Here is a 24,850-nt window from a genome sequence, read left to right on the forward strand (position 1 = left end):
GTCATTAGGCTGCAGACCTTGTTCAGTTTCACAGGTTATGTGCACACCTTTGTAAGTGTGTGTGTGTGTGTGTGTGTGTGTGTGTGTGTGTGTGTGTGTGTGTGTGTGTGTTGTGTGTGTTGGGGGGATTCTCTGCAATTTGATCCTGTGTGTAGGTTTGTGTAGTCACCACTACTGTGAAAGGACTACCTGGTGCTGCCCTTTGTAGCCCTTCCTGCACCCAGCCACTCTCCCTGCCAACCACCGATCTGTCTTCCATCTTTACAGCTTTGTCATTTCCAGGATGTACATAAAATGGGATCATGCAGTATGTAACCTTTTCAGATTGGCTCTCTGCACTCACCACAGTGTCTTTAGGACTCATCCCAGTTGCTGCACATACCAGTAGTTCATTCCCTTTATTTACTGGGTAGGATTCTATTGTACTTCACCTGTTGAGGGACATTTGAGGTTTTTCCAGTTCTTGGCTATTATGAACAAAGCATCTGTGAATATTCACATACAGGTTTTTGTGTGGCCACAAGTTTTCATTTCTCTGGGATAAATGCCCAGGAGTGTAGTTACTGGGTCCTATAGTAAATAGATGTTTAGTTTTATAAGGAACTTCCCCAAACTGGTTCCATGGTGGTTGTACCATTTTGCATCCCTACGAGCGATGTGTGAGATCCATTTTTTCCACATCCTCACCAGCATTTAGTTTTACCACTGTTTTTTATTTTAGCCATTCTAATAGGTATGTAATGATATCTCATTGTGATCTTAATTTGCATTTTGTTAATGGCTAATGAGGTTCAATCTCTCTTCCTGTGTTTATTTGACATCTGTATCTCTTTAGTGAAATGTCTGTTCATGTTTTCTGCCCATTTTCTGATAGGAGAATTCTTTATATAGCTTAGATAGATACTAGTCCTTTGTTAGGTACATGGTTTGCAAATATTCTCTCCCAGTTTGTAGTTTATATCCTACCAGGGTCTTTTGTAGAGAAAAAGTTGTAAATTTTGATGAGGTCCAGTTTTATTTTATTATTTTTATTTTTTTTCCTTTTATGGATTGTGCCTTTGGTGTCATATGCAAGAACTCTTTATGTAGCCCTAGGTCCCAAAGATTTTTCTCTTGTGCTTATTTCTAAAAGTTCCATAGTTTGATGTTTTATATTTATATTCTTGGTCCATTTTGAATTAATTTCTATTTTAATTCAGTTTTTGTGTAAGGTGTGAGGTTTAAGTTGAGGTTCATTTCTTTGCCTGTAGATATCCAGTAGCTCTAGCACCACTGAATCCTCCTTCCATTGCATTGTGTTTTGTGTTCTTTTTATGAGATGGTTAATCAAGTGTGGCCATGAGAGGAGACACAGGAGAGGCTCAGGAAGACAGTTTATTACACTCACAGGTGGAGACAGGAGGTGCACCACGCCACACTGTGCCACGCCAAACTGGGCTATGTGGGAGAGACACACATAGGGGTCAGGAGGCAGAAGACAGGAGTGAGGGGAAAGTTTAGGCCAAAGCCTTTATGGGTTTTCCACAGGAAAGGCAAGACAGAGCAGGGTGAACAGTGTAAGACTGTCTAGTTTGAATAATTTCAGTGGGCTTTGGACTGTAGGCCTGGTACCTGGCCCTGGGATGATTGAGAGGAATATTGCCTCCTGGGTGTAGGATGGCTCTGCATTAGTTAGTTCGCATATTGGAGACATGCTCCTCTGGGGCTTTTGCTGTAAGAATTGGTTAGCCCTGAGAAGGGCAGTGTCACCCCAACCAGAAAGGTTTTTAAAGATAACATTGTATTATACAGAAAATTTAAAAATATTTCCAATGCAAATTGCCTTTGCACTTTTGTGAAAAATCATTTGAGTGTACTTGTGAGGGTCTTTTTCTGGGTTCTTTATTACATTCCATTGATCTGTGTGTCTTTCCCTCCACCTGTACCACATGGTCTTGATTACTGTATAGTAAGTCTCTACATCAAATAGTGATTCCTCCCACTGTATTCATCATTTAACTATTACTTGCCTTTTCATATAAATTTTAGAATAAGCTTGTCTGTATCTCCAAAAAAAAAAAAAAAAAAAAAATCTTCCTGTGATTTTGATAGGAATTATGTTAAACCTGTAGATCAATTTGTGGAAAATTGACATGTTTACTATGTTGAATCTTCCAATCCCTGAACAGGGTTTGCGTCTTAATTTACTTAGGCCATCTATGATTTCTTTCATTAGCATTGTGTAATTTTCAGTGTACAGATCCAGTACATGTTGTGTTAGATTTACCCTTAGTATTTCATTTCATTTGGAGTGATTATAGATGGCATTGTGTTTTTTAGTTTGGTTTCTACCATGTTCATTACTGGTATCTAGAAATGTGATTGATTGATTTTTGTTTGTTGATCTTGCATCCTTCAACTTTGCTGAATTCACTCATTAGTTCTAGGAGGGTTTTTTGTTTTTGTGATTGCCTTGGGATTTTCTACTTAGATAATCCTGTCATTTGCAAATAGGACTGGTGGTGGAGGTGGGGGTGGGAGGTGGAGTGGGAGGTGGGAGGTGGTCCACACTCTACACACAGTCTCCGGGCAGTGAGGGGAGCTACCAAAAGAGGTTCGACTCTACCAGTGATACAATCATAAGAGAGTAGCAGTTTGTGTCATGATCTCCATGGGTTGCTTCTGAGCTCTTTGCACACACATTTCTCACTCGTTGAATATGAAGTGATGTCCTGAAGGATGCTTGGCAGAGGTGTTAGATGGGCGGAAGCAGTGCTCAAAAGTCTGGGCAGCTGGTGACCACCTCCCCACATATCATTGTGGAACCAGCGCCCTGGGTGGACTGCAGCTTCTGTCACCCACTTCATGACTTTTGTTTGGCGACCTCTACATTTTTAATAGTATGAACTATGCATTTGCAGGGAATGTGTGTTATTTAAAATGTTTTGGTTTCCATTGCATATTGGGCCAAGGTTGTTTTCTTTAGAAATGTGCATTGAATTTTGTGTTGATCACTAAGTAGGAGTCAGCACTTCTTATTCTAACATTTTAGGATATTTATTCTTCTTAAGAGTACACTAACTTACTCTCAAGTTTTTATTGATGTGGTCTGGTAGAAGATAATTAAGGTTTTTGTTTGTTAGTTTGTTTTTTGGTAGGCTGGCTGGTATGGGGATCTGAGCCCTTGACCTTGGTGTTATAACACTTCACTTTAACCAACTGAGCTAACTGGTCAGCCCTTAATTAAAGTTTTTCTTTATGAACATTAAATGGCTGTTCTTAAATATATCTTCATGCTAATGTTAAAGTAATTAACGGCAAATGGTGTTTGAACATTTCTCCCTTGAAGGCCGTGCTGGACGAGTGTCTAAAGGATACTGCTACAGACTGATACACAGGGATTTCTGGGACAACTCCATCCCCGATCATGTTGTTCCTGAGATGTTGGTAACGCACACTGGTCATTGTTAAAGTCAATTTTTTATAGATAGACTTTTACTGAACAGTCTAAGTAATATAATTTTGACACAATCAAATAATTTTGATTGCAGAAAAGTCTGAGCATGCTCGTTTTTAGTCGCAGTACTGGCTTACCATTTATGAAGCACAGGCACTCGGGACTTCACGCCCATTTTACATTCTTAGTAAGAGGAATGTTTCCTTGTGTCTGTTGGTGCTATGATAGGATTGTCCTCGACTGCTTCTGTTTTCTGTACCCTTTTATAATTAATATTTGTGGAAACAGCTTTTTTCTTTCCTCTTTTCTCTATCTCCTTTTCTTTTTTGTCCTCTTTTCCCTTTTTCTCTTCCTTCTCTCCACTCTCTGTCTCTTTCCCCTTGTCTTTCTCTTTTCTCTCGCCTCTCTCTCTCTCTCTTTCTGAGTCCTCTGTTTTTCTTGCTTCTCTCTTTTTTCTCTCCACTTTTGCTTCTCTCTAAAGAACTCATCATGGGAATAGATTCATTTACTTAGTTATTTTATTATTTCTAAATTTAAGTTTTGTTTTCAGCGTTGTCCTTTAGGCAGCATCATATTGAAAGTAAAATTACTTGACATGGGTGAACCAAGAGCGTTGCTGGCAACTGCCCTTTCTCCGCCCAGTCTGAGTGACATTGAACGTACCATCCTTCTACTAAAGGAGGTAGGACTGTCTGATGTTTGTTAGTTATTAGCGAAGGTTTTTTTGTAGGGGAAACCTAAATTTCATAATGTGGCTATCTTTAAGGTGTTTCGACTGTTGTAAGTAAGCAGCATTTGCTTGAGGAAGCGTGTATAATGACTGATGGTTGATTCCAGATTCCACACGTGTCGTTTAGACAGTTTTATGAGTTGTCTTGCTGAAGCTCACAGCTTCTGCTCTCTCTCCTCTTCACCGCTTGCCCCCTTAGCTCCCCTGGAGTGCTGTTTGCTGTTGGTGGGAGAAGCCTGGGGTTCCATAGAGCTCTGGCCCCCCATTGCTGCCCTGCAGTCTCCTCACTTTCCCTCTCATTCCACTCCTCACCCACCTCCAGCTTTCCTCATCCACTACTGAAGCCCCGCTCTTCCTGCTTCAGATTCTTTGACCCTCACCTGACTCACACTCCGCTCCTGCAGCCAAGGCCTTGCTTCGCGAGAGTCCTCGTCTGTGTACTGTTTGCTGGGCTGTCCTCGTTCTGCTTCTGACCCTGGCAGCTGGGGTTGCCCTCTGGTGTTTTATCTTTAAATATGATACCTGCTTGGGCTTCTGTGAAATACATTTTATCAAGTTAAGGAAGTTTTTTTCCATAGTTTAATAAGTTTTTATTGTGAGTGACCTCAGTGGTATGGTCGTTGGGATCCTTCATTTAGTGCCGTGAAGGCCATGTTTGTTAAACTGGCAGCTGAGTAGTTCTGTGGACGTATCCTTACATGTACCTTCCAGTGTTAGACTTTAAAAAAAATACTGAAATGTGTTCTAAGTTTCAGGAGCAAATTAAAATTTTTTTGATAGCATTAACCTTATATAGGTTGACTTATATGTCTTTTAGAACCTTACTTGCCAAAATTTGGTCTTCACTTCTTGTTTTAGACTCTCCACCTTAAGGAAAGAAAAGTGTGAATTAGTCAGTGCTTGCTAATAGCACTCATTTATTTCATAAAGGTTGGAGCACTTGCAGTTAGTGGGCAGAGAGAAGACGAAAACCCCCATGATGGTGAATTGACCTTCTTAGGAAGAGTGTTAGCCCAACTTCCTGTTAACCAGCAACTTGGTAAACTCATAGTCCTTGGACATGTATTTGGATGTCTAGATGAATGTCTTATTATTGGTAAGTATAAGAACAAATAAGTGCTAATGTAAAGTTACTGTAATGCCACTCTAACAATCTTACATTCTCTTTGTTTTTTCTGTTGTTAGCGGCAGCTCTTTCTTTGAAGAATTTCTTTGCAATGCCTTTTAGGCAGCATCTTGATGGATACAGGTAATTAACATTCATGCTTTAAAGTGTCCCTTTGTTTTCATGGTATTGAATGACACTTTTTGTTTTCTGTTATAGGAACAAAGTGAATTTCTCTGGCAACAGTAAGAGTGACTGTATTGCACTTGTTGAGGCATTTAAAGTAAGTTTTCTGTTGTGTAACCTACAAAAGCAGCTACCACAGACTGTTGGTACATTTTCATATCATAAACTTTTGAGACAGAAAGGAAATGTTTTCCCTCACAGAAGTGTTGTTAGGGTTACTGATGTCCAGTGTTAAATAAACTGTGCTGGAAGAAGTGGGTAGGGGTGAGAGTTCAATTTTATGAAGTTGAGTGAAAAAATTAAATTTGTGAATTTTCTATAGTCACGATGTGTTGAAATTGGACTTTTTAAAGAAATTCGGTTAGCCAATACAGTGTTTGGAACTCTGAATCTTTATTTTTAGACGTGGCAGGCTTGCAGACATAGAGGGGAGCTGCGACATCCAAAGGTTGGTCTGCTGTTTCCTTTTTGTTGCTTTGCAGTTGTACATGTGTGATCAGAGAAGACCCTGAGGACTTTCTACCTCAGCTTGATCACTGTGAGTGAATCATGGTGGTCTAATGTCTGTGCGGCAGTCACTGTATGCAGTTTTCAGACGGCTGTCCTCTGACGGTGGCAGGCTGCCATCTCAGTGGCCTAGTCCTTCTGCAAAATGCTGTTTGCTTTAGTTTCTGCTCAGAAGGCAGCCGTTCAGGCCTTCAGGGAGGTGAGCTGTGTGTTTTACATCTCCACGTCGTGTTAATCTCTCTGTAGTGTCAGCAGCCTTTCTGGCTGTGAGTGCTTAATACCTGTGGGTATTGGGCTAGACATGCTGGTTCAAAACCAAGCATCCTGTAGCCTTCACTTTTACTTTTTTCAGCTAAGTTTTAAATAATGGGCTTAAAAGAAACTTAACCTGTTAGCCTCTGTTTTATTTCTTCTTTTGGTCAGGTTTTATTCTTCTAAACTGATTAGGTTCAAAAGACCATTCATAGGTCTGTGTGTCTCAATTTGCTGTGCCTAGATCTATCTCTACCAATTAGCATATGAGTTACTCTTTATAGCTGCTTTCTGAAGACTCAGCCATGTTATTTTTCTCGTTGTAACACAGTCTGTCAGACGTCTCTTCCTAAGATCATCAAGTTCTGTCTACTTTTAATTTTTGAGACAGGTGAACTTACAAGAAGAGTTTGTTTATAATGTTTATGGTTGGGGGCCTATGTTTTCTGGCTTCAGTGTGAGATTGGAAGCATCTGCAGAATACCATGGTCAGCTTGAGTACACTGTAATAATTTAATAATTTACATTCATCGTCAGATTTTTGGATGAGGCATATTATATCATAGTAATTAAATTAAACTCTAATTTATTACCTTAATATTGAATATCATGCCTTCATGTATTTAAAGGATGAACTTGACTGGGGACGGTTAAGTTACATTCAAATCAAGAGAATTAGAGAGGTAAGTGATAAATACTTTGACTAAATGGATGCAAATAAAGTTGATTTATCAAATGCTTATCAAGTACCAACAATTCATAGGGAAGTAACGAGCATCCAGGGAGTGCAGCCTCTGCCTGTCTCCCTGCGTCAGGAGGCATGCTCCTGGTGTCTCACCTTTAAATACACCAGCTACTTGGGTTCTCATAAATTACTTCTTCTCAAGTTAAGGGATTGTTTCTCCTCATACATAGTTTAGTGAGGAATTCATGTGTAACCTTGGTTTGATATCTTTTCAGTGTATATCAAGATAAACATATAATCTTTTCATTTGTAATCTATTGAATACATTATGGGTTTCCTGCTATTGATTCAACCTGTGTTCCTGGAACAAACCCTACTTCATTATAGTATTTTCTCTCAAAACATTGTTGGGCTCCAATTACCAATATTTTCTCTAGCATTTTTACATCTGTCTTCGTAAGTGAAATTGGCTTGTAGTTTGTGTGTTTGTATGTGCACACTCACACATGCACAGTACTACCAGTTTCTGGTATTAGGTTTATATCACCCTTGTATGATGAGTATCTTTCTATGCCCAGGAACAGTTTTAATGAACAGTTGCTTACGAGTTTGATAGAGCTCATTCATAAGAGCATTTAGGACCCGTGCCTTTTTGAGAGACAGATTTTAAAATATAATCTTTTCAATTTCTCTGATTGTTATTGATCCATTCTGGTTTCTTACTCTTCTGGAGTCATTCTTGATAAGTTATATTTTTATCCAAATATCCATTTTAACTAGGTCTTCAAGTTTATTGGTGTATAGTTATAAATAATATTCTTATTTAATTTTGAAATGTGTCAAGTGGTGACATCTTTCTCATTCTGAGTATAGTATATTTGTGTATTGTCATGGTTTTTCATTTTATTTGTGTGTTCTGAGGGTCCCTAAAACAATCCTCAGGTTCAGTGATTCTATAGAAGGAGACACAGAACTCAGAAAAGCTCCAGCAACCAAAAAAGAAAAAAAGAATAAGAACTCAGAAAAGCTGTTATATGCCTACAGTTTATTACAGCTAAAGGTTAAAGATTAAAATCAATGAAGGTAAAAGGCACATGGAAGTGCCTAGGAGACACCAGGTATAGGTTTCCAGTTGTCCACTCCCAATGGATTCTCCTGGATAGCGATTAATTCTCCCAGCATCAGTGTGTGATGACAGGCTTAAAGTGCTGCCAACCAAGGAAGCTCACCTGAGCGTAGGTGTCCAGGCTTTTTGTTGAGGATTGGCTACACAGCCCCTCAAAGCTCAGGTGATGACCTCATGGCCCAAGGCCTCACCGTAAATCACTCTAGCACAAACTGTATGGTGTGGCTCAGGGCACCAGGTAAGCAAAGACACTCTTATCAGGTAGGATACTTTCAGGGCTTAGTGATTACCTTCCAGGAGCTGGGCCAGGGCCAAACTTTTCTTTGGAATGTACAGGGTTTGGACAACCCACGTCTGCAGACTTAATCCTTTACTGCACAGTTTGCAAGATGTTTGGTCTATTTTATTGTATTTCCAGAGAAGTTACTCTTGGTTTGATCTGTCAGTTTTACTGTATAGGATTTTTTGGGGTGAGGGAAACGGTGGATGATTCTAACTGATTGCTTTTGGTTTTTTTCTATTTAGTTTTCATATATATCTCCTGGTTTACTTAGTCTTTCTGAGATGGCTATTTAAACTATTACTATTTTCAGTGTTTCTATTGGTCCTGTCTGTAATTTCTTTTAGTGTTGATTATCTCTCTAACTCAAGAGTTTTTTGTTTTTTTTTTTTTAGAGATGACCAGTAAGGGGATCTTAACCCTTGACTTGGTGTTGTCAGCACCACGCTCAGCCAGTGAGCGAACCCGCCATCCCTATATAGGATCCGAACCCGTGGCCTTGGTGTTATCAGCACCACACTCTCCTGAGTGAGCCACGGGCCGGCCCAAGAGTTTTTTTTATAGCTTCCAAGTAGAAAGGAATGTTTTTAGATATTTTGTTTTGTTAATTCCTGATTTTATTGCATTTCAGTCAGAGAAAGTTACTGGCATAATTTTAACTTGATTTTAATTGGATAAGTTATATGTGATTACAGTCTTATAAAAGATCTCAATAATATAGGAATACATAGGTCAACATCAGAATGTACTCTCCCCTTTCCTTCCCAGGCTTTTCTCCCCTCCTCAGAGATAATTGCTGTTAAGATTTTCTGTCCTTTTAATTCTTTTTAGTTGTTTTCTTTCCCAGTTATGTTCACACCAGTGATTGTGCTTTTTTACTTTTTTTGTTTTTTTTTTGTCTTTTTCGTGACTGGTACTCAGGCAGTGAGTGCACTGGCCATTCCTATATAGGATCTGAACCCGCGGCGGGAGCGTCACTGCGCTCCCAGTGCTGCACTCTCCCGAGTGCGCCACGGGTTCGGCCCTTACTTTTTTTGTTTTGATATATTCATTATTTTTATTATGGTATACATATTCAAAATTTAACAAATTGGGCACTTTGTGCAGTTTATTGCATGTTAATTTTACCAAAATAAGCTGTTTTTTTTTTTTTTTTAATTTTTATTGAGTCAAAATTGATTATACATATTTTTGGGGTTCAACATTGAGATATGTTGATCACATCAATATTCCTAGCATATATATTGTTACAAATCATAATTGTTCTTTATGCCCCTTGTCCAGTCTCTCCCCCTCCCCCCTCTAATTACCCTAGATTTCTTCTCTCCCTCTGAAAGAATAATGGTTACTGTTGATTTGTTGCCTAGATGACCTGTCCAATGCTGAGAGGTGTAATCAGGTCCCCCAATATTATCATAGAGCAGATGCTTCTTCCATCACTCTGAAATGGGCTCTGTGGAGAGAGAGATACTCTTCTTTTCTTTCTCTCTGCTGGTGACTCTCCTTGTGTCAATGTACTCCAGTGGCTGGTGGACCATCTGTCTGGTAGTTGTGGTGTCTAGCTGCTTTCATGGCAGCCATGGTTATTGTGGTGGCTGTGGTGGGCCACCCACATGAAGGTGATGTTTTTGGCATGCTCCTTGGTGCTGGCAGTATGCCTGGTTGTGGGGAGTGTCTGGTCCCTGGTTCCATACCTTGGGTGTCCGGGCAGGCCCTGAGGTGTGCCTGGTTCTAGGAGGGGAGTCCGGTCCTCAGCTCCATACCTTGGGTCCATGGGTGGGCACCGAGGCACTGGCATGGTGTGCCTGGTTGTGGGAAGGGGGTCCGGTCCCCTTCTCCATGCTTTGGGTCCCTGGGTGGGCCCTGAGCACTGGCATGGTGTGCCTGGTTGTGGGAGGGGGATCTGGTCCCTAGATCCATGCCCCGGGCCTATGGGCGGGGTCCCAATGTGCTGGTGGTGTGAATGGTTGTGGGCAGGGGTCCGGTCCCCACTACATGCCTCATGTGGCCTGGTGGTGGACCCCAAGGCGCTGGTGCAGTGTGCCTGGTTGTGGGAGGGGGTCTGGTCCCCTTCTCCATGCCTTGGGTCCCCAGGTGGGCCCTGAGGTGCTGGTGGTATGCCTGGATGTGAGAGTGGTATCCATCCCTGGCTCCATGCCTCATGTCCCCTGGTAGGCCCCAAGGCGCTGGTGGTGTGCTTAGGCTGGAACTAATTTTTGGTCCTTTGCTTACTTCTAAAATGGGGGAACTTCTGTGGGAACCAGTACTTGAGCTGTGTGGTCGAGCTAAATTAATGCTTTGCTGCTGTTTCCCTAGAGAAGGCATTTTGTACAGCTTAGCGTTTAATGATTGACCTTATTAGGTATTTTGGCTCTTCAGAGACCGGGTGTACCTGGGTTGTTTAGACACTCCAAATGGAAAAATCTGATCTGGGCCTGAGTTTTTTCATCAAACTGGACCCCATGCAATTCTGCATTCCCGACTATTCTCCTCTGAGTGGTCCTGTGCTGATTGGGGGGTAGATTGTCTGTCCTTGCTGTGTCCCAGTGTTCTCCTGGTAGACCCATCTCCCCCACCACCTGTGCTCCAAACACTTCCCATGGGACGGGCCATGCGCTGGTACCTTGCGATGACCCACTGGCCTCTGAATGGCTCCCCTTTTACAGCTGTTTTGGCTCCTCGCTCATGCGTGGGTCCGTGGGAACCCTATTAGTGGTCTTGCTGTCCTGGGGGCCACCAAGGCTCTCTTCTCCCCTGCTGCCTCCAAGCAACTCCATCTGAAGGGCACAGCTGTGGCTTCTGCCGGCTCCTGCTCCATGTGCTCGGCAGCTGGAGCCTTAAAGCAGCTGTGGCCAGAAACACTGGGAGCAGTTTTTTCTTTCTCTCATCGTGGTTTCTCCTGCCTTCATGCACTCTATAGGTCTCTCTTCCTCTTCCTCTGAGCTCCAGTGGCCCCAGCTTGGCTGATGTTACATTTTTATAGTTGTAAATTGTTTGATTTGTGGGAGAGAGTGACGCTGAGGACTATCTATTCTGCCGTCTTGACCGGAACTCTCTTTTTACTTTTTGTAATTTGTTGAGATAATTTGGTGACTTAATCAGATCATAGGTATTTGGAGTTGTATATTCCCATGTGTTTACATTTAAAGTTTGGCATTTTATGTGAACCAGTTTTTATTACAACTGGACATTGATTTTTTTTTTTTCCATTTGGAGGGATTGTTTAGCCATTGGCCACTTACTTTGTTTTTAATCACAAAAGCAGTACATGTTCATTGCAGAGGTTTGGGAAGTGTTCAAAGGACTTAAAACAGAGGATATGGTCATGGTTACCTGCTCTTACAGCACCCCTGGGTGATTGCAATTATGCATTCGCACTGGTTCTGTCAGATGTGTGTGTTTATAAATTGGGATCATGAAGCATATATAGTTTTGCATCCTGGTATTTTCTGTTAGTATTATATTGATCATCTTTTCCATTCCTTATTAATCTTTTGTGAGGACGCTTAATAGCTTAAGTGTTTCATCCCGTAGATGTGTTAATATTTTCCTCATTGTACACTTATTTTCTAGTGTTTTCAATATGCTGAATAACATATATACTTTGAGACATCAGATTTCAATGTGTTTTTCTTAGGTGGCTGAATTATATGAAGAATTGAAGAATAGAGTCTCACAGTTCAACATGTGTGTTGATTCTCGGCGACCTGTCGTGGACCAAGAATATATATATAAGCAACGATTCATCCTACAGGTGTGCTGAGGTTTCCTGGATATCTTTTCCCTAACTCTTTCTGCTTACGAGGTCTTATTGTTGAGAAAATGCTTACTCCTGCTTTCCGATACCAACCATGCCAAAAAGGAGATTTTAGGTCCACAATGTTTATAGCTGTGTTTGGGAACCAGAAAAAATTCTTGTCTTTAAGAGTTTATGTTCTCTGTATCATTGAGATACAGAGAACACATCGTACCCCAGATCCAGACCCAATGCTAATTTTCAGGAGAGCATTTCTATGCAGTACCGGTGTTGTCACTGTTTGAGGAGAGAGCCATTTGCTTTAGCTTTTCAGAAAGTGAAAATGCTCTTAATATTGTTCAGTGTATGGAGCTATTCCCTCATACTGAAATATTATGTTAACTCTGGGGGCAGTGGATTCAAATTACTAGCTGTTGGATGGAGCCTTACAGGAATTTTGTAGAGGGAAGTGTGTTGTGGCAGGTAGAGAATGCTTCTGCTCTAGGATTCCAGAGAAGGGTTGGCTGATGCCTACAGAATTGGGTTTGAGATAGGTGCCTGTAAACTGGGTGTGCTGGAAATGTGAGTGTTTTTCTGGATATAAAATTACCTTCAAGCTGGGAGAGAGTCTTCCGTAGGTGTACGTTTCAAATGGTGTATTTTTATTGAAGAAGGCACTCTTTGTAGAGTACTTTTTAGAAGTGAATATTGGATACCAGCCTGCTGCCCTAGGTCTGAGTGTCCCGATTGAAGTTTTATCTGAACATCTGGGAGAGTGCCTGACTACAGAAGTAAGTGTGTTGGGTAGAAGGTTGGAAGAAAAAGGCCAACCCAGGCACTGTGTGCACTGTTGTTTGTACCCGTGTTCAACTCACCACTGCCTGCTAAACCGCATTCTGAGAAGTACCCAAACTCCTTTGAAGGACTGTGTTTCTGTTATGGTGAAATAACCAGAATTGTGACTTTCTGCTTGACTGGTGAAAGGTCTAATTTTTTATATAAATGATATCCATTTTTTACATTTTTAGATGTCATATCATGCTGGGGTGAGATTAGTATATTGGTGATAATAGCTGATAAAATAATGCTATTACTTCATGAGCATAAGTTTGTCTTCCAGGTTGTACTGGCAGGTGCTTTTTATCCAAATTACTTTACTTTTGGACAGCCTGACGAGGAGATGGCAGTTAAGGAGCTGGCTGGCAAAGACTCAAAGACGACCATCGTGGTAGGTGCAGAGGAGCAGAAGTCCTCCCTAAAGTGTAGATTGAGTCATTGGTTTCCAGATGGAGCTTTATTTTAGTGTGACCAGTACAGAGTGTTTTATTTCTCTAATTGTTTCTATTTTTGTAAATACTAAGTGGATTTTTTTCCTTAAAGTGAATAGAAGGCTTGTTTGGCCTTTTTAGATATATCTGTCTATCCTTCAGTCTTTTGCTTCCTTTCTTACAGACCTGGCCTTAATGAAAGCCTCGAGAATTTATATGTTCATGGCTAATGCTGATGTGAGCATGTGCTATATTGAAGGATTTAAGAAGGCACTTCTCCATATGTTTAAGAACACTTTTTAAATTAAAAACTTCGTTTTACACAAACTAAAATGTTATTGGTTGGCAACTTAGTACTGTGGTTTAAACCAGTGGTTCCCTGACCTGGATGCCCGACAGAACTGCATAGAGAGATTTTATTTTATTTATTTTAAAATTCAGATTTCAGGGCCCCCACAACATCTGAACTAGAAGGTAGGGCCTAGAAATCAGCATTTAAATAACATGTATTTTAAGTGAATCTAATAATAATCAGCCACAGGAACTGACCATTGGACAAACATTTGTTTGAACCGCAGCAGCAGTGTGATTCACAGCTGGAATAAAGCATTTGAGAATTGGGCTTTTTCAGTATAAGCCTGTATCTGATAAAGTGGGGTGAAAATCCCTTGGTGAAATTACTTCCTGGCATATAGTAAGCACTCAGTCATTGTTAGCTGTTTTGCCAGCTATTGCTACCATCACCACTGCTGTTACTGAAGAAATAGAGCTCACAAGGAAAGCGTCACATCGTACTAGAGCATTACAGGCAGAGATCTTTGAAGAGCCCTAAAAGGAGCTGGTGCTCCCCCTGGAGCTGAGAAGCCGCCGGGATGTAGTTCACACCTGCGGAAGGGGTTTTAATTCAGAAAGGAGTTGTGAGCAGATCCTCAGGGCTGTCTGAGCTCTCTGGTTGGCTTCCTCTCACTTCCTCGTCCCCTTTGCCCTTTGTGGTGCACCGGGAAGGATCCTACAGGCCTTCCTCAGGTGTGGAGCTGTGCTTGCCTCCTTCGGCCGCCAGGCACCCTGTGCACCATGCGCTCGGGGGGCCAAAAAATCTCCTACTGTGTGCATCATGAATAGCACCTAGCTTTACTTGGCCCTTTTGTGAGAGACTGTGTTGAGTGCTTTTTATTCATTCTTTTCTGAGTCTCACGCTAACCGTTTGGATTGGGGATTTATCACTGGCATCTTTGTCAGGGCAATTCCATAGCTTGCCTAAGAACACACACGGCTTCAAGACCGGCTTTGAACTTGGGCCTAAGCCTCCCATGGATCTGTCATGGGCCCCAAGGTAAACGGGGTCTGGTTGCTGGGGCAGGGGCCCCCTGCAGAGCCAGAGCTTGGCACCCAAATTCCCCGATACAGGGAGAAAGGATGGAGTACTGGGAGAGCTTTGCAGCGGTCCAGGCTGTGTGGTGGTGAGTTCCTTCTGGCTGTGGGGATGTGGAAGCACTCCCTCCTACAATTGCTCAGTTACACATTTTCCTTTAAAGCTTAAGCTCCCATTATTCCTTATGGAGAAATAATATGTTTTAAAAAGATGTATTTAGTCAGTTTGACTACTTTAAGGTAAGACAAAACAGAAGGCTTATTTTGCTGTATTAGACTGTTGGGCTATTTTAACAGGGGAAGAATTAGCCTTTATTTAACTTATTTGTGATGTAAAACTTCACTATAATTTAAAAGCCATTAAGTACATTGATCTGTAGAGTATATATGTTATGGTTAAAGACAGTAAAATATGTTTTTGCAGACTAATATGCAGCAGCCTTAAGCTTGTGAATATTATAACTTTTGTTAGCTCTTATGTGATCTGTTCTGATTGTTACTGGGTTACGTTTTGCAGTTGAAGCACATTCCTCCCTACGGATTTCTGTACTACAAACAACTACAGTCTCTCTTTAGACAGTGTGGTCAAGTCAAATCCATTGTATTTGATGGCACAAAGTAAGTAGTATATTTTTGTATACAGCTGCAATTTTGAAAGAGTCATAAAGTTTTAAATGTTTACAGATGCCAGTTCTTAAAACTAGGTGCATGTGGAAATGGGTCTTCACGTAGGCTGCTGCAGGCATCTTGTGAAATGTAGCTTTGGTTTATCTTACCATCAGTAGTGATTTACCTTCTCTTTCAACTAAGTGACCTACAAAAGGAACTAAATTGTGTGGTCAATGGTCTAGTGCCAGGAAGGTTCTCTAATCCCACATGGTACTGAGGTTGATTCTCTGAGAGTGCTCTTCACTTCAGTGCACCTGTCTCTAGGTTCTTATGGTGAGTCCCTAGTAATATGTTATTTTGTAGGTCATGAGAAGGCCCCAAACACAGTTCATCTGCTTATTGTTATCTAAAACGTATATGTTCTAAATATCTTTGGAAGATAAACACTGTAAAAACTCAGTTGCATTTGGCCCTATTTTAATTGAAGGTAAGGAACAAATGGTATGTTTTGGAATATCACTGGGAGTTTTTATTTTCAATAGGAAATATTTATGCATAAGAAAGACTTTATAGTTTTTAAATTGATTTTTAATTTTTAAAGTTAGAATTTTTTTCCAGTGTTTCATAAATGTTTATTTAATGTGACAAAGCTTTGTAAATTGAATAAATAAGGACAGATACTTATACTTTTTCTTTGATTAATGTTCATTTAACTCAATTTGAACATATTAAACCCGTTTTCAATTTGGATTAATTCCCTCTAACACTTTAAGTTCCATTTCTATGATTAATATACAGATGGTCCCTGACTTAACCATAGTTCAGCTTTTGCTATTTTTGACTTATGATGGGTTTGTCTGGACATAACCCCATCCTAAATCGAAGATCATCTGAATTGATTTTCTTTCTAGGCCTGTAAAAGCTTCATGAGGCAAATTCATAACCCTGACAAGCAAAACTTTTCTAAGTTCTTTTAACAACTCTTACAGATTAAATGAATTAAACTTATAGTGCCTGAAGTTTTCTTAAAATATTTTAATATAAATTACCATTGAATTTTTCGTCTCATATATAAAATCACTTGTTTATAACCAGAATCACAGCTAAACTATCATTCTTGACTGTTGAAAATCAGTTTCCTTGGTTGAGGTTGCAGTTATACACAGATGTTCTCTTGACTGATCAGAATGGTCAGAAGTCTGGGCTCCCACTCAAGCTGCATGTCTTTGTCCCCTAATCTTTACTACTGGGTTGGATTCTGAGTTTGTTTCATATTTTTCCTTTATGGGACCCCATAATTATATTTTACTGCATTTCTCATATTTCTGGCTTTTTAGTCACAATGCAGATGTCATGCCAGTTTTGGGGGGAAGTAACAGTATTCTTTCTGGTTATACCGGTACCAGTTCTTGTGAATCAAGTATTTAAAAACAAAGAAGAATACAAAATAGCAATTCAAAGAATAAGGACTGCATTTCTTCTGGGATAAAGCAGGGCCTACTTTGCCTAGAGCACATGGGCACAGGTAGTAGTACCTGGGCACACCGTTTTCTCCCATATCGAGCTTTCAATTTAGTAGTAGGGGACAGTAATGTTAGTTTCACTGACATTTGCCTATTGTGAAATGTCATGGGAGAGGCCCAGAAGGTCAGAAGACATTGCATCTGATAGACATTCTATCAAACTAGGGACTTTGATAGAAGTCATTTGTAACTTCCTCAGGTGGACATTGGAGAGCATGAGGCCTGGAGCAGGTGCTGGGCGGGGCGGTGGTGGCCGGTGGAGGGTGGGGTTGCTGCTGCAGCAGGAGGAGGGTGCGTGCTAGGCCATGCCATGCTGTGGGAAGTGCAGGACTGTGCAAGGCCCAGCCAACAACTTCCTGGAGGGAGCTGACTTTGTGTCAGATGGAGTCTGTTTTGATGGGCACTGTCTTCTGGATCATCTTCTCTGACAGACTGATGAGTATGAACATGGATAGATGGGCACTTGGAGACCCCTGAGTGTTCCGATCGGAACTGTTTTTTATGGAACTTAATGAGGGATAAATGGAAATTGAGCGAGACAAGGAGAGGAAACCAGTCTGGAGTCTTTGGAGTAGTCCAAAGCAGTGGTAATGAGATGTGAACCAGTGTGGTCACATTTGAAATGAAAAGAGGCAGCAGATGGAGGGAAGATCTCTTGGGTCTGGCTGTTGATTGCATGTGGAGGACAAAGGAGAGAGAGCCACAGAGGGTCAGGTTTTCCAACCTGGAGGTTGATGAGAGTGGGGCTGTGAGGAGCAGGTGCTGACCCTGGGAAGAGAGTGGGCTGTGGCAGGGCAGGGAAGGGCACAGGCGCAGCTGTAGATGTGTTGGGTGGAAAACACTCGGGGAGGATTAGAGACTTGGAAGTGTGGTCTAGAGTTGAAAAGAAATTGTTTCTAAAGAGAGGCTTAGGAGCCTTCTAAAGAAAGGTCATAGACAAGGAAGTGCATAAGCCAGGCAGGGGATGGAAGGAACATGCTTGCAGGTAGTAGTGAGGAGGAGTCAAGAGCCAGCCAAGGAGGGTTGAAGGGAGATGGGGCCGGGGGAGGGGCAGAGGGCTCAGGAAGGCAGTGGTCGCCTGCTGCAGGGACGAGGGAGGGTGCAGCAACCAGGCTGCTCTAGCCTTGCAGGTGGGGTCTACTCCATGTGCCCATTTGACACTCTTCGTCGGCCCAGTATCCTTTCAGATCACTCAGAACTGAATGTGGCTATGTCAGTGCTCCCTACAAAATGGTTTATAAGAGTGGGAGGGGCCCTGAGTCCGTTTGTGAGGCTGTGTGATGTTTGACCAGGGCATTATGATAGTCACAAACAAACAGCGTAAACTTGAAGCTTTTTATCCTCATACAGGAAATGTCCAGCAGGCACCCTTACTCCATGCTTGATGCTTCTGCCCCCACCCCCTGAGAAAGGGATGGACCAGGACCCTGAAATATGCGGTGGTGGTAAAGCATGGAGCATCACCAGCATTACTTGACAATAAATGTAGTGAGGTTCTGGAGAGGCGTCACAAAGATCCCTGAGCTTTATGACTGTGTGGCTTTCTGTCTCTGTTTTATAACATAAAAAAAAAGCAAATATGTCGTTTTGTTGTTAATTATGAAAATTAAGATTTCTTAGCTGAAAATTCCATGTGAATTTAGTGTTTATTCTGCATTATACTATACAAGGATGATACTTGGTTTTAGTTTAATGACATGTCATTGTAACTTTTATTTCAGTTAAATGAATAGTTTTCCCTTAAATAAATCATCATAAATCAAATAATAAATCAATCAGTAAATACTTCTTATTGATTAATTATAGAATGAAGAATTACTGGCATTTTGAGGAGAGATGTGACAGTGAGAATTTCTGTCTAATCTTGAGAGATATTAACATGTAGTTCTTTTTTTTATCAGATGACTGATAAATTTGTTTTTAATTTACATTTGTGGAGCAGGGCCTTTGTGGAGTTTTCCCGTAATCCGACAGAGAGATTTAAAACTCTTCCTGCAGTGTATATGGCAATTAAGATGTCTCAGCTAAAAGTTTCACTGGAACTCAGTGTTCATTCTACAGAGGAAATTGAAGAGAAAGTGCGAGGAGGGAGTGTTGCAAAACTCAGGAACATGAGGTATTTTCAGAAGGGAGCTGGGCAGACTCTTCCACCTGCTTTCACATTTTCAAATACTATTTTTTAAATGACTGTGGATCTAGCCTTGCTTTAGCTCAAATTTAAAGCCCTGGCTTTGTAGACAGTTGGGGCTGTCTTTGAATCCTGGTTTCATTTTCTTGATGTGTGTACCTGGGCACATTATGTAACCTTTCTGAACCTCAGTTTTTTCCATCTGTTTAATAGATATGATACCTACTGTAAGAGACTATTGAGAGGATTGAGTGAAATTGTTATATAATTTTCAGTTCAAATAGTAATGATTAAACCTCATTTTAATCTCTTTTCTTCCTCCTTATGGTTATGCGTATCCTTTTGAGAATTCTCCTTTTAAGCAAAGTGGAATATTCTTTGTTTTCAGCAGAGCGGACAGTGGGGCCAAATGGAGATGCAGCTGGGAGCCCCTCATTGCTTACCAGCACAAGCTGCTCGTCCTCGCCTCCGCCTCTGTTTGGTGGCATGGGGCTGGACTGCCTGTGCAGGTCTTGTCAGTCCAGTGCAGTGGCACTTGCTACTTGGCAGCTGCTGTCAAGCTCGTGGGTCTTCTTCTCTTGGACCAAGTTAAATCACCCTCTCATATTTGTAACAGATTATTTTGCCTTTCTTGCCATATCCTTGCAGTCACATGCGTAGGAAGTCTCATTTGTTGTTTCTTATTTGCAGTCTTTTTAATTTCAGGAGGAACTTGACAGGGGTCTGAGGAATTGATGAGGAAGGGGGGAGTATGTTCCATCAGTTTCATCCAGTGTGTGCGGTTTCTGAGTGCTGAGGAGTGCAGTGGTTCAGTCTTCTACACAGAGAAGACCTGTCCTGCTTTGTTATGGTTGGACTTGATTTATATTTGTCACTGGGTGCTGGGCAAGTTTGCCTGAGTCACTCATTAACAAATGGGTCTGAAGATCGGGAAAAGAGCTGGATCAGTATCTCTCTCAGAGTTCTTTCCCTTTGTTTTAGAATAAACGTATTAGGAAAGGGAAATTTTATTTCTGTAGAATGTATCTTTTATATCCCAGAACTTTAGTGTTTGCTATCTTATTACTTTAAGGGATGAATGGTATTTCTTGGTTTTATCAGATAATCACGTGTGTGTTTTCTAACACAGCATTGAGCCAAGCATGGATTCTTGTACTTTTCTAAAGGTCAAAGCCACTCACTCTGTAGTCACAAGTCAGGAAACATTGCAGGTCCTAGATTTAGACTTTATACTCTTGAAAGTAGATATTCTGTAAGAGTCTTGGCCTTTAGAATATATTCCCGGAGGGTAGTGTATAACTACTGGGGCACACTTCTTCCAGGGCAGCTCAGGAAGCCACTGGAAATTCACGTTTGAGTTGAAATCAAATTTGTCATCTCCCGTTTAAGTATTTTATTAAAACGTTCTTTTCTTGTAGAAATATTAGAGCAGTTTAAGTGATTGACTTCATTTGTATAAGCATGTTTTTTTTGTACCACTTGATATAGGGTAAATGTGGACTTCCAGAAGCAGACAGTAGATCCTATTCAAGTCTCTTTTAATACCTTAGACACGTCCCAGACAGTTACCGATCTCCTTTTAACTATTGATGTCACAGAGGTAAGAATAGTGAGATTGAATCATTTTAGTTTTACCCTCTTCTTAATCTGAAATTGACATGTTGTGTACATGAAATAAGTTTCTGCACAAGTACACACACAACCTGTGTAGTTAATAATCTAGTAAATGTGGGTGAGATTGAAATTCAATACTTGTTAAATTGAAATGTGGCTGAAATGGAAAATCGAACAAATATTAATTCTAGAACCAAAGTTAACTTCTAAAATGTCAAGTACCTTTAAAATGCTTAAATAATCAGATTTAACAAGATACATGTTAAAAATATTAATTGGGGGCCGACCCTGTGGCGCATTCGGGAGAGTGCGGTGCTGGGAGCGCAAGCAGTGCTCCCGCTGCGGGTTCGGGTTCGGATCCTATATAGGGATGGCCTGTGCGCTCACTGGCTGAGCGCGGTGCGGCCGGTCACAAAAAAGACCCCCCCCCCAAAAAAATTATATATGTATATATATATATATATATATATATTAATTGGCATAATGATATATGCATGTATAATTCGGATTATGTCAACAAAACTAGCTTTGGCACCATTATTATTTGGGTATGGTTTTTACTTTAAAACAAAATTTCATTTAAAATATTTGTATGCTTTCTGATAAATCTACAGCTAGCTACACATCACTGGGAGATTTCATATAGAAATCTGGATTCCAGACAGATTGGAAAACTCTGGTGATTATGGCCCTCATGGTCTTGCGGCAGCAGTGGGTGGAAGCTGCTCAGCGGTGCTCTTGTGGATGGAACATCCTTTCTTCCGTCCTCCCACTTGCTGCTGCTCGCCCGGAGCACCTGCATTCACCGCGTTCACACTGCACCTGGACTCCCTGCCCTGGAGGGCGCTGCAGCCTCTTTGGTGTTGGTTTTTCACCTTGTGGCTAAACAAAGATAAAATGATTGTTTTCTTAAATGACCTCTCAGAGTCTTTAGCATTTTAGTGTGCTGATGAGTCTTGTGCCTCCAAGAAAAGGATCTGTATTGCACAAAAGCTCTCACCTGGTTGACCAGGGAACCCCCTCTTTTTTTCTCATAAGCCCCCACTAAAAACCCATAGATACTTATGTGCCAAGGAGTTTGGCTCATGAAATATTGCGTGGCACAGTATGCCAGCCCTGCCTCTTCAGCTACTGTTCCTCTTCACAGAAGTGCTTTCTAGATTTCATCTTTGCTCCTGTTCCTTCTTTGCAGGTGGTTGAAGTGGGACACTTTTGGGGATATAGGATTGATGAAAAAAACTCTGAGGTTCTGAAAAGGCTTACTGCTGAGATAAACCGACTGAAATTAGTACCCTTGACCGTTCACCCACATCCAGACTTGGTCTGTCTGGCACCTTTTGCTGATTTCAATAAAGAAAGCTACTTTAGAGCTCAAATTCTTTATGTTTCTGGAAATTCGGCTGAGGTATGCTTTTCTATAACAAATCACTCAAAGGGAGATGAGACAAACATGGCAGTTTATAGAAAATCTCTTATTTATAGGTAGAAAATATAAAATAATTACAGTGGGAAAAGTAGTCTTCAGTTATTTCCCTCATTGACATGTGGATTTAAACTCAGGTCACTCTAAGAATTCTGTCATTACAGAATTAGGGTAGAGCATAACGTTGCTGTTGCTCAGGTGGGGCATTGGTTTTGATCTTGGATTGAAGTATATGCTTTCTTTATTTTTCTAGGTATTTTTTTGTAGATTATGGTAATAGGTCTCATGTAGATCTAGATCTTTTAATGGAGATTCCCTGTCAATTTCTTGAACTTCCATTCCAGGTAAGATAGAGAAGATTCCGTGGAATGAGTGTTGAATGCCAGAAGGGATTCTGGAGGTCATATAGTCACTCCTTCAGCTTACAGATGGGGGGTAGTGGGCAAGGCCCATGCACGGGAAGGGACTTGTCACACTAGCCAAATCTGGTTTCTGCTTTTCCAAAAAATATATTGTCAATATTGTTTTTGGAGTGAGTTAAAGTATATGGAGGGTTTCAAACTTAGCAAAAAATTTGTTTTTATTCCACAGTATTTTCTAATACTGTTTCTAAGGTTATGTTAAAACCAGACAGAATTTAGGTGGGCAGGAGACATATTCACACATACCCTTTCCGTGAGCATGGAAACAGTCTAAAAGTTATTCTAAACTTTTGTCATTAAAAAGCAAAGCCACATTTCTTTGACTAGGAAATCACTAGCCCAAAATTGTTTATAGTAGCTTTTTTAAGAGAACACTGATGAAGCTAACCTAAACAAAGTCACTTTTCAGTGGTATTTCCAATGAGTGTTTGGTTCATTTATAAAACTTGTTTCAGCCATGCTTGTCTGTCCTTTAGGCTTTGGAATTTAAGATTTGCAAAATGCGACCATCGGCAAAGTCCCTTGTTTGTGGTGAGCACTGGAGTGGCGGGGCTGGCCGCCGGTTCGCCTCCCTGGTGCGTGGCTCAGCGCTGCTCGTGAAGGTTTTCTCTGTTGTGCACAGTGTCCTGCACGTGGATGTGTACCGGTACTGGGGGGTCCAGGACACCATCAACATAAGAGATGTCCTCATTAGGGAAGGCCATGCCGAGCTCACGGAGGAGTCCTACGAGTCGAGAGTATGTACCCCTGCTGTCTGGTAACCGGGCACACGCGTGGTGAGGGAGACGGGGTGCTCACCGTCCTCTCCGAGGGTGCTGAGGGGTGCACGGGTGGAGGGCGCTTCCCTTCCTCATTCAGTTAGAAGCAAGCATTAAGAGCTGTGGTACATTCTGAATGTCTTCTACATTTCTCTGAGACTAAATTATGGTGGCTGGGTATTGTTTTTGTTGGTTTCCTATTCGGCTATTTTTTTTTTTCTTCTTGGAATGAAAATTAGATTTGAAAATTTTCTATATTTGAGGAGTTTTAAAAACGCATTCTAAGTTTATCTCCCTAATGGAAGTAGTTAATAAAATATTTATTTCAAATATTTCAAGCATTTAAAAATTTCTTTCAACTATTTCTTTCAAAATTAGTTCTAAACTTATTTTTCTTGGCCTGAAGGTTTCAGAGAGGCCACTTTTGAGACTGATGTTGAAGGTCTTTCATTTTACTTCTGTAGTTTCTGCTGGGGATGAAGGACGCTGGAATCTGGAAAGGACAATCTAGTGAAATGTTAGCCAAAGAGCTGGTTAAATTCTATATTTCATATGTGAAAACACTTTAGGGAATTATGGTAATACAGGTGCTCCTTGATCTATGATGGGGTTACGTCCTGATAAGTGCATCATAAATTGAAAATATCATTAAGTCGAAAATGCTTTTAATACACCTAACCTACTGAACATCATAGGTTAGCCTAAGACTACTTTAAACGTGCTCGGAACACTTACTTACATTAGCCTACGGTTCGGCAAAACCATCTAACACAAAGCCTATTTTATAATGAAGTGTTGGATATCTCAGTTAATTTATTGAATACTGGACTGAAAGTGAGAAACAGAATGGTCGTGTGGGCACTCAAAGCTTGCTTCTACTGAGTGAGTATCACCTCCACACCATAATAAAGTTGAAAAACTGTTGTTGAAAAATCATTAAGTTGAGCCATTATAAACTGGGGACCTTTTGTATTCCTGGTGTAAAACCAAAATTTTGTATACAAAATAGTTCCTTTAATAAAATGTTTCTTTTTCTTAAATTCTCTGATGGCTGAAACATAGAGAAGGCTGTCATTCCTTTTATTTGAATTTTGAAATGAACTAGATAAATTATCTTCCTTTAATGATGTAGAGATCGGAAGATGATTATGCCTATGAAATATTTTGATTAGGTAGGAATAAAGTGCTTTTAATATAATATTTTTTTTAACAAAAGAAACTTTTCTTGTTTTGTTTAGCAAAGCCATGAAATTCTCGAGGGTCTCTTTTCCAAGTCAGTAGATAATATGACATATGGGTCTGTGCCGTCTCCTGTGAAAGACGATGACAAGTATCTGATGCGGATTTTGTTAGAAAGCTTTTCTTCCAATAAGCTGGGCACACCACACTGTAAGGTGACGTGTAGGAGTTGCTTTAAAATATAACTTAAAACCTTAATATCAGTTTACATTTATATGCTAAGAGTTGTAGCCGGTAATCATGATTGTTTTTTCCATCCTGGTTTTTAATGCTGTTACTTTTCTCACCATAGAGCTTATATTAATAAGGAAAAAACCTGGGCTTTAGTGTTTAGTTGGGTTTAGAGAAGAGCTTTGATTAGTTTTTTTTTTCTTTTTAAACCCTCCTTTCCAAAGGTGATACGTACTTATTTATCAGATTGAAAGAAACACAGTGTGTGGCCTTTTGAGAAC

The 24,850-nt window shown here is 40.7% G+C and overlaps 1 protein-coding gene across 1 annotated transcript in view; it reads left to right on the top strand.

Moving 5' to 3' along the window:
- The window catches only part of TDRD9 (tudor domain containing 9), a 97,948-nt gene that overhangs the window by 53,888 nt on the left and 19,210 nt on the right, over window positions 1–24,850 (top strand). Inside the window, exons 14-29 of the mRNA XM_063091606.1 lie at window positions 3,329–3,426; window positions 3,987–4,118; window positions 5,097–5,262; window positions 5,352–5,415; window positions 5,491–5,554; window positions 5,861–5,905; window positions 6,846–6,899; window positions 11,945–12,061; window positions 13,164–13,271; window positions 15,200–15,300; window positions 18,757–18,930; window positions 20,431–20,542; window positions 21,749–21,963; window positions 22,236–22,323; window positions 22,878–23,138; window positions 24,398–24,553. Coding sequence (XP_062947676.1) covers window positions 3,329–3,426; window positions 3,987–4,118; window positions 5,097–5,262; window positions 5,352–5,415; window positions 5,491–5,554; window positions 5,861–5,905; window positions 6,846–6,899; window positions 11,945–12,061; window positions 13,164–13,271; window positions 15,200–15,300; window positions 18,757–18,930; window positions 20,431–20,542; window positions 21,749–21,963; window positions 22,236–22,323; window positions 22,878–23,138; window positions 24,398–24,553 — 1,955 coding nt within the window. The remainder of the gene's footprint in view (window positions 1–3,328; window positions 3,427–3,986; window positions 4,119–5,096; window positions 5,263–5,351; window positions 5,416–5,490; window positions 5,555–5,860; window positions 5,906–6,845; window positions 6,900–11,944; window positions 12,062–13,163; window positions 13,272–15,199; window positions 15,301–18,756; window positions 18,931–20,430; window positions 20,543–21,748; window positions 21,964–22,235; window positions 22,324–22,877; window positions 23,139–24,397; window positions 24,554–24,850) is intronic.

The sequence above is a fragment of the Cynocephalus volans genome, chromosome 3 (assembly GCF_027409185.1).
Source record: "Cynocephalus volans isolate mCynVol1 chromosome 3, mCynVol1.pri, whole genome shotgun sequence".
Lineage (NCBI taxonomy): Eukaryota > Metazoa > Chordata > Mammalia > Dermoptera > Cynocephalidae > Cynocephalus > Cynocephalus volans.